Source organism: Diadema antillarum, unplaced genomic scaffold, assembly GCF_040938485.1.
Source record: "Diadema antillarum isolate AM-2024a unplaced genomic scaffold, OU_Dant_1.0 seq00000533_RagTag, whole genome shotgun sequence".
In the NCBI taxonomy this organism is placed as follows: Eukaryota; Metazoa; Echinodermata; class Echinoidea; order Diadematoida; family Diadematidae; genus Diadema; species Diadema antillarum.
In genome coordinates this window covers 75,308-91,530 of record NW_027271484.1, presented here as the reverse complement: position 1 = coordinate 91,530, position 16,223 = coordinate 75,308, and the positions used below count along the sequence as shown (strand labels likewise).

General features: G+C 35.2%; 1 protein-coding gene across 7 annotated transcripts in view; it reads left to right on the top strand.

Annotated features, from left to right (window-relative positions):
• Positions 1 to 16,223, top strand: part of LOC139734578 (regulator of G-protein signaling 7-like) — a 97,149-nt gene that overhangs the window by 48,833 nt on the left and 32,093 nt on the right. For 5 of the 7 annotated variants that reach the window (XM_071645352.1, XM_071645359.1, XM_071645356.1 and 2 more), the window contains exons 7-10: positions 6,686 to 6,842; positions 10,203 to 10,286; positions 13,322 to 13,387; positions 16,076 to 16,137. In XM_071645352.1, coding sequence (XP_071501453.1) covers positions 6,686 to 6,842; positions 10,203 to 10,286; positions 13,322 to 13,387; positions 16,076 to 16,137 — 369 coding nt within the window. Of the gene's footprint in view, positions 1 to 6,685; positions 6,843 to 10,202; positions 10,287 to 11,570; positions 11,613 to 13,321; positions 13,388 to 16,075; positions 16,138 to 16,223 lie in introns of all 7 variants that reach the window. The other 2 variants (XM_071645353.1, XM_071645358.1) reach the window with 2 other exon arrangements.

Genomic DNA, 16,223 nt, shown 5'->3' with positions numbered 1-16,223 from the left:
ATCTTCATCATCTGCATGACAAGCTCTTGTCTTGGTGAGAGAGACAGAACTACGTCACATGACCCCCACGCACGCCATTGCTGTCGCTTGTTGTCTTCATAATGGAAATGCTTGGCAAAAGCTCCGGGGCATCTGAGAACACTGCATACAAGAACACATAAGCATGATCACACACACACACACACACACACACACCACACACCTCCACACACACACACATGCGAACACACACACAACAGCATACTATGAGAGACACTCGCATTTATACACTTACTCATTCCCACTTGCATGCTAATGCTGGCCTGACACACACACAGGAACACACTGCAGAGCCAACCTGCCTCACCTACAACACACACATTTGCAGATACACAGAGACTCAGACATACACACACACACACACACATACACAAGTATACACAATTACACAAAAAAAGCCACAGGATGCAAGCTGTCTGATAGTAGGGCATGGATGGAGCCCACACATAATTTTAAATGCACGAGACACATGGTGATGAATGCAGAGTACAAGGGTATGCTGTCCTCATATTTAAGAGACCCTTTTTTTCATATGAATCACACATGATCCTTAGCACTGCAAAGCACCACTGCAGGTCAGAGCTGTAGAAGCACAATATAAGCAATAGAAAAAGTCCAGAGAATCATATAGTTACAGATTGATTCCTTGTGAGGAAAAGTTACTTTTTAGGATTTAATTTTTCAGAATCATAGCCGGTAGAATGAGTACCACACACTGCATTTTCATCATCTGACTGAAAGCAAGCATGTTATTCATGTTTGTGATTTTAAAATATAAAAGTAAGTGCTGACCACATTAAACTTTATTTGAAGACTGATATTCAATAAATATAGCATTTAGATCAATAGAGAAAGAAATATGAGGTTCATAAGTGTGTGTGTATATATGTATATGCATGTGTAAATGAGGTTCATATGTGCATATATGTATATAAATGAGGTTCATATAATGTGTATATATAATATATATATATATTTATGGGACTTATGGTAATACATAAAAGATAAGGAATGTTCTAAAATTGTAGAATGACGCACATCTGTACAAGGTAGATTTAGCTCAATTCAATTCAATTCAATTCAAAGTTTATTTCATTTTTTGACAAAACATATATGTTACACTGCTTTTACAACAGAGAATAAGGTAAACAGAACATTATGCAATGAAAAGACTACAATAATTGAGGACCTTGTCGTAATTATACATTGTAGAAAAAAAGAAACAGAAGTGGTGGAAATGAAGTACATGTATAACCTTGCTTAAAGTGCAAAAAATGGAGAGACCCACTAAAAAGACAGAGCTTGTAGAATGTGGGCCCCTCTGGAAAAAAAAAAAAAAAAAACATCGATGGGAAGATTAATTGGAGCACATAAATACAAAAGGAAAGAAGGAAGAAGAGGAAGAAATCTGGAAGCTTGTAAGATTGTGCAAGTTTTTTTTTTTAATGCATGCGGTAAACAGAGGAACGTTATCTTTTTATTTAGAAAGCTTTCATACATGAACCAAAAAAGCTCTATTGGCTGTATTAATATTATATAAGATACACCAAAATTATTCATTTTGTACACAAGATGAAAGTATGGTTATTCATATATATATATATATATATATATATATATACATACATAAGTAACCCTTACTTGTCACCACATTACCCTCAGAAAGTCAAAATCATGAAAGCAGAAAAAAATGGCAAATCAAAAATAATTTGAGAGAAAATGTGAAAAAAAAATGTTTTCTGAAATCTCAAAAGTTTGACATATATTTGCATCAGTGTGAATTTCTATGCATAGAAGTGATTTGAAATTTGAAACTATTTTGTCCTGACAAAACATGTCAGCGATGTTTTTTGCTTGAATATTTTTTCTTTCGTACATCTTGCTCCTATCCAACTGTACAGCTGAAATCTTCAAAACTGTATACCTGGATATATATATATATATATATATATATATATATATACATATATATTGTGACAGCATTTTAGAAAAACCAAACTGGACATATTCACTTTAAAAGATTAAAGTCTAGAGAATTTGATAGTTTTTTTTTTCATCAATAGAATTGATACCTGAGACTTTTTAGGTTGTGGTGATGGGTCTTATATAGAGAGAATTCAAGATCCTCAACTGAAAGAAAAAAATCCAGTTTTATATATCTTTATCATTATATTATATGCACAAATTTGAAATTTGTGACATTTCATGAACAAAGCAACAGTGAGATTGAAAAGGTGGACAACTCCAAGGCAAGTATTACTAATTATCAACTGGCTATTAATTTCTTGGTATTCCCATTTTCTTTTTCTTTTTTATTCATAATCTCTGTAAATCATAAATTACACCTTGTTTTTATCAGATGGCAGATGGCAAGGAAATTAGTGTACTCGCTTTTCCATCATTCATGATGTATAAATATCAAAATGCATTCATTGTGAATGATTAAAACATACAATATTACATTAAACTGCTTATCATAGTAAGAAAGATAAGGTCAGTGAACACATTTCAGATTTTATGCTGTACAAATATTGATAAACATAAATGAATGTGTCAGATCTGATCACCACTCTATGGGGGTGATATAGAAGTTTTGAAGAACCTAAGTACAGTTGAACCTCTCTTATCCGGCCTCCCTTTATCCGGATCTCTCTATTATACGGACCTAATCTCGCCGTGATTTTTTTAAAATAATTACGAGAGGAAAGGGGGATTCCCAACTCCTTGACAACTCCTACCCAAATACACATGAATTACATATTACTTCCAACATGATTAACATACATTACATCAAATTTCCTTCCAAATTGCTTACCTCCAGACATTTCAACATCCCCAAATGTAACAATGAAAAGGTTGCAGTATACACATTACTACATGTGGTACTACAATGGGCTACATCAGTACATGTGTATGTATATGTACATGTATAAAGCATTGAGTCTCCCGTATCCGGCCAAATCCCTTATCCGGATGAGCCCCGGTCCCGACTTATCCGGATACGAGAGGTTCAAATGTACTGCAAATCATATTTTCCAAAAAAAAATCAAAGATTTCCTGGTACACAGCTTTTGTTTAGCAGTATGATCAAAATATTTTGTAGTCTTGCTGATAGAATGATTTATTATTTCAAACACCGTGGGACATTTCAACTATTTGATATCATATCTTGTAAATTGATTACACAACTTTACATCTTTCAAATTCATGAAATTCTTCCATTGAGATGTTTTCATTGCAACTGATTGACAAATTGCCCAGCATCGACGTACTTTATATTTACTAAAGTTATGTCGATGTAGGGCAATTTGTCAATCAGTTGCAACTTTACATCTCTTCTTGTGTTATATTTGGAGAAATGATGCAAAATTAGATTATCCCTATATGAAGATATGACATTTATTAAGCAGAAAGAGCAAAATGTATGACGTGTGGAAAGAGATTTATAAGCAAACACTCACAAAAATTCATGTACCTAGTATTTAGTATCGGTCATATGAATTTGTACAGGTTATTTGTAACATAGCATTAACCCGTTGAGGACAAATCCTGAGTATACTCGGGCAGGTATCTATGGGGAATGCGTGTTGTAGCAAAATCAAACCGTACTTAACTTGTTAAAAGAGTGCCTCACTCAAGTCCTCTTAGTCACATCACTTTGATGTGATTCACATAAAACTCTTTTTCCTCTTTAGTTTGGTGTTTGAAATGATTTATCTTTCCAATAATTGTATTCGTTAATGATTCTACCAAGGGTCAGTTCATTTTAGTGCAGCTTATTTTTCACATCCCGCCAAACAATTGAACATACAAACTAATATATCTTTAAAATTATAATCATCATAATGGAAGGGATTTAACATGGTTTTCAACAATTTTCCACATCATTGTCATGAACTTGGCAGGTTTTGGGGGAAAAAAATCCACTGAAAAGCAATTGTTTTAGAATGTGGCTTTGTAAAAGGAAATTATGTGAGAGCAACATTGGGAAACACACAAGAAAAAAAAATTGTGACAAATATGGGCACATGAAAGCATATATAAAATACCTTATGTTATTAATCTTTTATTCCCTTATACAATTCATGAACAAAGTGTGTTCTGCTGTGTGTGTGTGTGTGTTTGCATTAAGTGAGGAATTCTACAAAAAGGCCATTACCGGTGTGTAGCGAAGGTGGGTATTTTATAATCCCTAGATGGAAGGTCATGAGATTTTCTAACAAGTAATTTGTGTTATCATTAGGAACAATTATTCCCCATTTGTCTCAAATTGTAACTGGTATTCTACTTCAGATTCACCTAGTGCGTCAAAAGCATCTTTCATCTCTGAAGTTCTCAGAACTTGACAGCAAAACTGAGTACATCAAAATTCATGCACGCAAACATTTCTTCAAATGCATGTCATGTAAGCCCACAGAGACTCTGTACTTAAAAGTGTGTGTCATACCCACCGTCAATTATGCTGCAGAAGATGTCCCTGCTACTGTGGCATGGTGGGCGTGAAAGGGTTAGTACTCCCTCGTGCTGCAGTTTCTGCTCAACCCTTTTCCAAGAAGCATGTTAACTCAGTCCTAGTGCAGGGAAATCCTAAACCCATTCTAGGTGGAAAAATGTCGCTTGAATTTCCCTCCCATGGAATTCCAGGGAAGGTAAAACTGTCTCGCACATTTAGATGAATCGTCCCTGTGCTGCTGATGTGCATGAGCCATAGGAATGTGTTATTTCAGTGCAAGCAGATTCAATCTCCTGCAGCATGTCTGATTTATCAATCCGACATCTATATTTACAGCCAATGCCACGTTAAAGGATGGCCAGAATCCATAAGCTTATGCTTTTACCATTCTCTCCATGTTTGGAAGAGAATATACAAGTCATAAATGTACAAATAACAATATCAGTTCTGAAAATAACACATTGTCTATTTCACATTTAACCCACTGAGGACGAGTCGCGAGTATACTCGGGCAAGTATCTATGGGAAATGCGTGTTGTAGCAAAAACAAACCGTCCTCAACGGGTTAAGCTACATTATGCTTCAAATGTTAACTTCTAAAGCCCTACTGACCTAATAATAGCTCTTTATCCAGATAACTACCCATAATGAAAATAGTTTAATTTTCTGCTTGTCCCTAGTAAAGTGCATTAATTCACACAAAATATATGACACAATTGCCTCAAGAAATCTGAAAATGTGGTTCCTACTGATGTCACTACAATGTAACAATATGTAAAATGTTGAAATGACATAACTGTCTTATCTTATGTCAAATTTTGATTTTGGTGAACTTGTACATGGAGCTCTATTAAACCTCTTCCATAAATCTTGTATTTTCCAAGTGAGTAACAGGAAAATGGTCTCAGGGGGCTAGGCATGGTTTCTGGAAGTTTCGGCATATAAGAACTTGTGTTGTACAATGTCTGTCCTTGACAAATATTTTTCTAAATCTTGCCATGACTATATCATAATGTTCATACATCCCAATTTTTGTTTGATTCTGATATACTAAATATGAAAGGGCACTTAGTTAGTAAAGTATAAGGACTTTATGGTCTTTGTCTGTTATAAAATCTCACCAACAAATATATGAAGAGTAAAAAACCGATAAGTCCATATATCCATATATATGAAGAGTGAAAAAACGATAAGTCCATATTTGCCAAATGGAGATATTTGCGATTAAAGGTCAAGAAAAATATAGAGATTAATAAGGAAATTTTTGCTTCTTTTGACCATGACTTCAAAAATGTACCTTCATATATAGTGACCAATATATCATTTAAAAGGTATTATTTTGTACTTTATGACAGAGACCGTACTTCAAATTCTTAAAAAATGGACATATCTTTTTTTGCGAACAAACTCTTCATATCTTTATGTATATATGTACATATGTCTTATGAACTATTTCTTCACTTTCTTGTGTCACGGAAAAGTCATTATACATAACTATTTATCTGTCTCTTCATCTCTTTTTTTTTGTGTGTGCTAGTTGATCAATTACAGACGAAAAGCTTAAGCATTTTTTTTTTCTGCTAATGCATATGGGGAGGGTGGGGTACACTTTTTCTTACTCTTGCCATCCTGTTTTTGAAATTACAGGATGGCATGTGCATATGCTGCGCTAGTATGTCTTGACACACTTGCAACAGCAACATAGCTGTCTACACAACATGCATTGATTTGACATGACTACGAGTGGAATTGCTTATTGAGGATGAATGATTCACCAAAAGAAAATTAGTGTTAAAGCATTAAAAAGCTCCTTTTAAAAGTTCTGCATTTTGTGACATAGTGCCTTTGGGATTTGGTTAATATGGTATTCAATTCCAGGTGTTCAATAAGAAAGAGAGAAGTGCAGCTATTGTAAACTTGTTTGATAGAATCTGATGGAAAGGTCTCGACTACTGCGGAGAGCTACACCACCCGTTCACTTTGTAGTGTACCAAAGGAATCATGATTTACCATGTGGTGTATAAAAGTGGTCCATGCTCCACAAATTAGATATTCACGTGTAAATTTAAAGTTTTAGTGCCACTGTGATCACAGCATGAGAAATATTAGTAGTTTGATTGTAACACTGTTTAAACATACCTGTATCATGGCCACTTTTCTACTACCCTTACCCTAACCCCATCCACTATATAGAGTTGACAAGAAGAGAGACAAAATGGAGAGGAAAGTACTGGACAGCCAAGAGAGAGCGTTCTGGGATGTCCATCGGCCAGTGCCAGGCTGTGTTAACACCACTGAGATGGACATCAAGAAACTGAGTAGAATCAACAGGACATTCAAGAAGAAGAAGGTGAGTGCACTTCTCTCATTGATAGCAAACTTTAAAATTGTACGATCAGTTGATTACATTGATATAGATGGTATCAATTAAAAACAAGCTGCAGAAATGCATTTTGTCAGAGCATCTGTCAAAAATGCATTGCCTAAAGGGGGAATTCCAGTGCAGTTGAAAGTTAGTCTGAAAAGAAGGAATATTTTCTAGCACAATAAGGAAAATTTGATCAAAATCAGATGCAGAATAAGAAAGTTATGACATTTTGAAGTTTTTTTAATTTTTCAGGAAACATGTCTTATCAGTCAATAAGTATGCAAATAGTGAAGTGATGGTGTTATTCCCTCACAACTTGCCATATATTTGTACATGAAATTTCTAAATTTCTAGTTTTTCATTCAAATGCAACAATACCCCAGTCTCAAATTCTGATTAATCTATAAACTGATCATTATTTTTGAGTAATTCAATCAGAAGTAATTTTATTTTTTACATTTTAATAACAGAAACATTGAACTTTTATCATTTTTTTTTGGTACACGATCACTAGAAAATTGTGAGGTCATGGCATCATCAGCTCACCCATTTGCATACTTATATCAACTGTGCAGGAACTGTTCAGCAAAAATTAGCAAAACTCAACAATTTCATAACTTCCTTAATTTTAATCCAATTTTGATGAAATTTTACCTGTTGTACTCGTGAGATTTTACTCTTTCTTATCAGACTAGTAGAACTTTTAACTGGACTAAAATCCCTCTTTAAGTTACATTGCTCTTTTATCCGTCCTTGCCTTTTATGTTTGTAGTATACCTTCATTCTGTCCTACTATATTAATTTCATATGAAAGTACCTGTCTAGACTGGTAGACATGATAGGTACAATAAGACACTTGGGAAAAATGTAGCAATTCACCTTTTTGAAATTCACTTTAATGTCTCTTTTTGTGTGTAGTTTGTCTGACATATCAATAACACAGGAATAACACTTTCTATCGTTCACATTATGTTAGCCAGTCATTTCTCAAAGAAATCCTTGCTCCCATTTTATACACACAGGTATTTCAGTATGTACAAGACAGGAATTTAATTGTTGAAGCACATCATGGGTTTTAAAGGACAAGTCCACCTTCTTATACATGTAAATTGAGTGAATGCAGCAATATCAGCAGAACACATCAGTGAGAGTTTGAGGAAAATCAGACAATCCGTTCAAAAGTTATGAATTTTTGAAGTTCCTGCTCAGTCGCGGCTGGATAAGAAGACTACTATAGCTTGTGATGTCACATGTGTACAACTATATAAGGAAAATAAAAAGAGAATTTCAAAAAACTTTATTTTTTTAAAGTGCATGTTTCTTCGACTTGTTACTGACGTATGTTAAGGGTAATATTATTTCCCTTGCCTTCTGAAAGAGCGAAGTCGAGTGTTCTTTTGTTATGCAAGAAAAGTGAAAATATGTTGAATTTTCTTTATACTTTCTTTATAACATTGTACACATGTGACATCACAAGCTATAGTAGTCTTCTCATCCAGCCATGACTGAGCAGGAACTTCAAAAAAATCATAACTTTTGAACGGATTGTCCGATTTTCCTCAAACTCTCACTGATGTGTTCTACTAATACTGCTGCATTCACTCAATCAACATGTCTATGAAGGTGAACTTGTCCTTTAAGTATTTTAAGTACAAATTATGTGACTTGATTGACAAAAAAAAAAAAAAAATTAAGCATCACGGTGGTGTAGGATCCACCTACAAAACTGATGAGGCTACAGAAACTGGTTTGTCTTCTATAGATCAAATCACACACACACACAAATTTAAAGTTGAACATCACCTTAGAATGTTTCAATTTTAACTTGTTTCATCAAATTGATTGCTAAGGTATGAAAATACTTTTGCTAAAACTAAAATTAAGGTATAAGAAATTTGTTTCTTTACTAAAAACGGACATAAAAGATGATGTAGGAATGTTTCATAAGAATTTGCTAGTGAAATAATTTGCATCATGATTAAGTTAGTATATATCTTAGGACACTGATGGTGAATGGCAAATTTGAAAAAAGACAAACAAACATTACCCACCTCCAGCAGAGAAAGGTATTAGCTCTTAGCGCGAGTATTGAAAGATATTAAGATTTTTAACAATTTTTAAATAGACTGATCCTTTAATTTCTCTTTACTTGATGGACTCTCTTTCTCTAAGAACCACTCAAATGAATCCTTTCTGTTCCCTGGGAGCCTATTGAATGTGTGCAATTGTTTCCTTGCCAAGCTGAATGCCCTCATTTACAATTACTGCACTTCACACACAATGGGGCACGTGTACGTTAAATTAAACAGCAATGTGTATTCTCTACATGGATACGCTAAATTAAACAGCTGCGAGCGCATGCCGCGTGGGCAACTGAGCTGCATGGCAGGCCATTGAGGTATTGTGCTGTGTGGCTGATCTGGTGCGGGGAAGTGATAGCTGGAGAGAAGTGATACCTTCTGACACACAAAGATGCTTCTATGAGTCTGTGGGGGTTTCACGAGGACGTGGGTACATGCATCATATACGACGCAATTTGCTTGTAGTCGGGCAGTGCGGGACAAACTATTCTACATTGTGTAATGGTTGAAAATTTGACAGTTGGAGGGTACATCAACAGATGTAGAATATGAATGCTGCTGTTTCCTACTTGTTATGAGGTTTGCTCAGTGAGCAACCTTGATATAGTCCTCTGTGATGGACTGCTGTATGATGATGACTTGCATGTATGTCATAATTGAAAGTCTGAACAATTTACACGTCATAATTTGACAGTCATAACCAAAGCATAGCATGTGACAAAACATGTTTGTCAGTGCTCTTTTTCCCCCATTTTAAGATGCAGTCCATATTCATACATTATTTAGTTAGATGCTTTATCAAGATTCACATATTCAGTCCACACGGGACATGATAGCAGGGTATCCTGAAACCTTTGCTTGAGACAAGAAAGTAAAATCCTGTCTTGCATAATTCAAAGTGATTTTATTACACTAGGCCTCCATTGTTTTGCTCATGTCTGACTGTGGGTGCATTCTTCTTCAAAATGATATTCATGATGATTTCATTTTTACTGACTACTGTAAAGAAAAAAGGAAAAAAAATATTGACAGGGATTGTTTAAACCTCCATTTGCAGTCACTTTTGCATGGTGTCCTGAACCTGCATTGCCTATCCAGGACTGGTCCATTAAAATCTAAATTCACCTTGAAGCCTCATTTATATGGGTTTAAATCAAAATCTGTTGTCCTTGTTTGAAAGTCATATGGTAGGTGTGATTGTGTGATTAAACAATAACAGGAGATGTTTGAGTAAATTTACCTCATTTGTGTGTCACTGTAGATCAACACACCCAGCGAAGATGGGGATGGGAGATGTCCGTCAGACTCAGACATCCAGTCAGCTTCTGAAGAGAGCAAGAGACAGGTAGAAACTCACTTCTCATGCCCCCACTGGTGCACCGGTTCAGATTTGCCTGCATGATAACTTGTACAAAGAGTGGTCGCAGTCTTTACTCGAAAGTGGTGCAGTATAATGTCCCCCGACATATGTTGTCCTGATATGGCATGTGAGAAATGAACACTTCTACACACTTCCACTCTGGCATTGTGAAATGAGTGAAATATGGCCAAGCATGTTGGCTTTACTTGACAGTTTGCAATTTAGTTCAATGGATGTGGGCAATACATTCTGGTAGGTATTAACAAGTGGCTATCTGTACACTCTGAAGTACATTCTTTTTGCCAAATGACGTATATGGGAGACATAACAAGGGTTTATTCCAAGGCTTAAAGATACTTTTGTAATTATAATAGTGAAAATCAAGTTGCATTTGCTGATTAATTGGTAAATTGAGAGCTGTAAACAGATTTGGAATATGCAGCTGACCTGAGATAAAAAATGACTTTTTTAACACCAAAGTTTCCTTTGCTATACAACCTGATAGTAATAAGGAAGTGACATTTCTGTGATACATTCTTCAGCTGTATACAGCCTCTTTTCTTATCATATACTTGACTCTGTCACTTTTCATTACATCTCCCCAGATATTCTATGAAAGGTTTTGTGATATACTTGTACCCGCTGTTTTCACACATGAACTTGTTATACTTACCATTTATGTATATCTTAGTATCTTCCCCATCTTCGATCTTTCATATCTGGTAGATCTATATCTTGTAAGGTTCATGTCGAGCTCACATCAGCTATGAACAAAATATGTAAAGGCCAAGTGAAAGTACAGTCCTCCCTAAGAATCTAGTTTCATTCAAGGTGAAGTTTGATGTTGATGAAGTCAATATTATATTACAAAATTAAGAGGGGGGAGGCATGTTTGAATCTTGATACAAAGACACAGGAACACACACACGCAAGATGTGAGGTATACCAAGGGAGAAATGGGTACTTGCGGTTCATGCAGCCTGTGAACAGGCCTGCATTTCTGTTCTCACCAAAGAACTGCATGATGTTTGTACTATGCCTACTAGGATGCGAAGGATCCCATGTTATATTTCTGTATCTTGTTGCCAGGATGGTGCCGAAGAATATGCCAAATTCTTCCCAGTGATTTATCTGCTGTTATCTATCTTTGTAAAGCTGTGAATTTGATGAATGAAAATTGTTGGACAAATCACATTGGTATTGACTTGTATGTTTATCTGAGAGAAGAAAAACAAATCCCAAGCAATGATGTATGTCGCTACTGCTTAGGCAATGGCTGCTGTGCTTTCAAGCAAACAACTTGTGCAAGAGGTAATTTTTGTGAATATATGTTGTACATTTGTCACATGGGATCAGGGGCATGGGAATTATTTGTGCATCACCATTGTATTTTCATCAAGGGCCACTCGAGAGATTTTTTTTTTTTTTTCATCTGGCTTCTGCTTAACATATTCGAGTCTGAAACATTGAGAGATGGGCTTACTGATTTTGTGTTCTTGGCTAAAAATTGGCATCTTGCATACACCATCGATGACATATTGATTTACAATTATGATTAATTGTTGCCTCTTTCTTGTTTGTGTTTTGGCATATGAGTGACACATTCACCAAATTCCAAGACCTGTTATAAATTGAAAGATTTATTTCCATTTCTTGAAATGAAATTGGAGATATTCATGCTTCAGTGATTACATTAGTTTCAAAAAGGTCTGAAATTCGGTACAAAAAAAAAAAAATCAAGCCAGTGGTTTCAAATATACAAAAAGTAATTTCCAATATTTGGAAAATGAAAGTGATTTGTGCATATATTATTGCAAATCAGTCCTTTGTCAACTGCTGGAATGTCAGCTAGATAACCATGCTTAATGTTATATTTGGAAACTTTTATAATGAGGTAATGCCTGCTGGTTTATGTCACAGAGAAACATCCTTTATCAAGAGATTTACGTAAAGTGGTGCATCCCTCTTTTACCTTCCGCTAGAAATATCACAGATATTCGTAGGCAGCAAAGTGTCTAGTGACGTGCGTGAGGGATTTGTTCAGATGTCAGAGGGCTACTTCCTGACACTGAAAATCATTCCACCTTTGCTGCGTTAGTTATGTATTGGCTCACTCTGTGTGTTACCTTGCATGCCTAGACATAAATTGCATTGACTCAAATGTCAGAGATGAAGGATGCAAACAAAATCTGAGGCATTATTTCACGGGACAAGTTAATTTTTTTTTTTGAGGCTTTGGGTATATGCATTTACTTCCTCTTAATTTTATTTTCTTTCTATCTCTCCTCTATGTTTTTGTTTCCCTGTAATCCTACTTTTCACACTGTGTTTCATTTCATGACGCCTGAATGGACCTCCTATTTTGCACTATCACATACTTGCCCGATGTGGTTTATATGTTTATCTTACACGTGTCTCTTCCCAACTTCATTCTTTCTCTCAACTGCTATACTTTCCTTGTTAAAACATTTACCCTTCTCAATAATATCCATTGATTCCTTTCTTATACCACTCAAATGTCACAAATCTCTACTTCTTCTCAATGTAATTAATCTATCTGACACTTTCCCATGGATCATAATCCATTTCTCCTTGTGGCAATTATGATTTTTTTTTTCATCCTAACTGGAAACTCTGGTTTATCTCACTTTCTTTATTCCCCTGACTTCACCTTCTGCATCTCTGGTACTCAAATTTTACTCTCTTCATTCCATGTTGTTTATTTCTTCCGTCTTTACCATATTGGTGTACTTCCAATTAAATCAATACCTACCACATACTTTCATTTAAAAAAAAAAACTCTTACCCATTCTAATTTATCTGTATCATGTACATCCTTTCTCTCTCTTTCTTCTCATATGTCTTACATCTGTGTATATTTCCCCCACTCACTCCATATATTTATGTTTGTTTATCTCCTTGTTTGATTTTGCCTGCCGGTATAATCCTTGTGTTTCTGTCTCATCCTGCGCCCCCCCCCCCCCCCCCCCCCCTTCATCATGTCCATTGTCATCCAACAGGAGTCATCTCATCATCATCATCTGCACTTTGCATGTTGCTCACCAATTCTCTTCCTCACACGCAAGGTATGTATATATATATATTCCTATACAAGCTGCATTGATGTACATTTATGTATACATGAATATATATGTATTTTGTAAATATATATACACATATATGACCTGTCATCACATTACTCTGATAAGTTGCAGACATCAAAGTTGAAATGAAAGAAAATGGTTATTTCTCTAAAACAGAAGACTTTTCTTAAAGATGCGAATCAGATATCGTCGGGTGCCCGTGCATAGGCCGCTAACGCAATACAAATTGTATTGCGTTAGCGGCCAATGCACGGGCACCCGACGATATTCAAACCACTTTCTGTCCAAATTTCAAAATCTTAAAAGGGGTTGAAAATTTGAAACATTTAGCTTTAATGAAGCATATCACAGCCAATTTTCTAAAGATTCTGTATCTCTGGTGATTTGCTTTCTTGCTGTCTCTATAGTAGGTAGGACCTACTTTGAAGTAAACTTGAAGAAATTAAATATCAGCAGAAATAGTACTAGGAGGACTGGAAATAAGAAGCAACGTTCATCAGGAATACTCAGTCACTTCACCAGGCTTTTGTTGTGATGAGTCATATTCATATATGTATATGTATATACATATTATTCACACACAATGTATACATAGCTATGAGCAGCATGCTGCACCGATATGGCTACAGTTGATGAGTTATATTTGTGGATTATTCATGGATGGGCTATTATGTATCTTGTCTTTGTGTCCATTGAAAATAAAGCTTTTTCAAAGGCTTTAGTCTTCATGGCATTGTTTCAGGGGAAAAGATTTACTGTCGACAAAATGTGTGAAATACAAAGAAATGGAATGAAAATTAAATTACATGTCCTTCCAAGAAGCAAGGTTAGAGATCACTTGCAATATTTTGATGTTTAGCTAATGTTGAAAATATCATTTAACTCTTGAAATCTACAAGAGTAAAATGACTAAAATACATGTGTACAGTACATCTTATGCTCAGTATCCTTTCTCATACATCCCAAGATTCATTGCTGCACAATAATTTTTGTAAAGCTAATGTTAACTGCATACATTTAGCAGCAAATACTGATTGTCTCTTGACATTAATCCTGATTAAAGATAAATGATATTGTGAGTGTGGAGGTGATTAAGAAAGGATCATTGTGGGAAAATGTGCAAGACACAATTGGCATTCTGTTTTTAAAATTCTTTCTACATAAAGTAGTAGGCCTTAAGGTAAAAAAAGTGCATGATGTAAATATAGATATGGTTATATATCTTTAAAGGACAAGTTCACCTTCATAAACATAAGGATTGAGAGAATGTAGCAATATTAGTAGAACACATCATTGAAAGTTTGAGGAAAATCAGACAATCCGTTCAAAAGTTATGAATTTTTGAAGTTTTTGTGCAGTAACCGCTGGATGAGAAGACTACTGCAGTATGAATAACTTAGATGTCACATGCGTACAACAATATAAGGAAAATATGAAGAGAAATTCACAAAATTCCATCTTTTGAAAAAAGTACACATTCCCCTGACTCGTTAGCGACAAATGTTATGGGTAATATTATTTCCCCTGCCTTTAGAAAGAGGCAAGTCAAGTGCTCTTTTATTATGCGAAAAAAGTGAAAACATGTTGAATTTTTTTAAACATTTTCTTTATACTGTTGTACGCATATGACTCACAAGCTGTAGTAGTCTCCTCATCCAGCGGTTCCAACACAAAAACTTTAAAAATTCATAACTTTTGCATCGATTGTCCAATTTTCCTCAAACTTTTACTGATGTGTTCTACTAATATTGTTGCATTCTCTCAATCCTTATGTTTATGAAGGTGAACTTGTCCTTTAACCTTTGTGATCAGTAGTGGACATAGGCATTACTCTTGACCCTAATAGATAAAACTGTCTAGAGTAAATTTATTGTTCAGGTGACCTATAGGTGTACTTCATCTTTTTTGCCATCTTTTAGTTCATATCGGTCCAAATAGCCAAAAAATTGCAAAGGAAATGTCACTATAATACATCTCTTGCTTGTGCTGATGTGGAAACATAATGTGATTGAATAATGTCCACATAAGCATCATAGCAGTGGGACTGTTACAAAACTATCATATCATGTGGATAATTTTGGCTTGACATTATTCAGTCATTATAGACTTACCAAAAACTGCATTTACCGTGGCGATAACTGAAGGGCTGACTGAATGTTATCACAATATGTAGCCATGACAGCTGCACTCTAAATAAATTGCATGAATTGTAAGCTTTCAGTAGACAGTGCCAATGACATTGTCAGTATTCATTTTCTACACTGGAGTAGAAAAGTACAGCAGCAAGCATTTGATTTTTTTTTGAATACCTAGCTATTCACAAAGTTAACAAAATCAGATTTATTCAACTTAAGATGGATCAACTTTTGAAGAACAAAACAGAAATGCGAAGGTAAAGGATTTGTTTCTTTTTTAAAGAGGTACTGCAAAAGAACTGATGAAACACAAATGCATGTATGAAGCCATATGTCACACCTCATGGCTACAAGACAGTCAGAAAAATACAAAAAGAGAAAGTGATTAAGCTTGAAGGAGCACTTACGTAGTATAGTGTTTAACTTGATAGAAGCACATCCTCACACTTCAGGCTGATTGGTCTGTAATTTCAGGGATGCATACTATATTGGTGTCATTGTCAACTTACACTAAGCCTGGTCTTTCCTCACACAGGTCGAGATGCTCAAAGCAAGATTAGAAAAGAGGCAGTACAAGACGTCCAAAGTGGCAGAGCTGTGAGTATATTACTCCATTACATTTACTTATAACCTTATACAACTTGAACCCGCAAACCCTGTTAACTCATGGATGCTTTGATTCT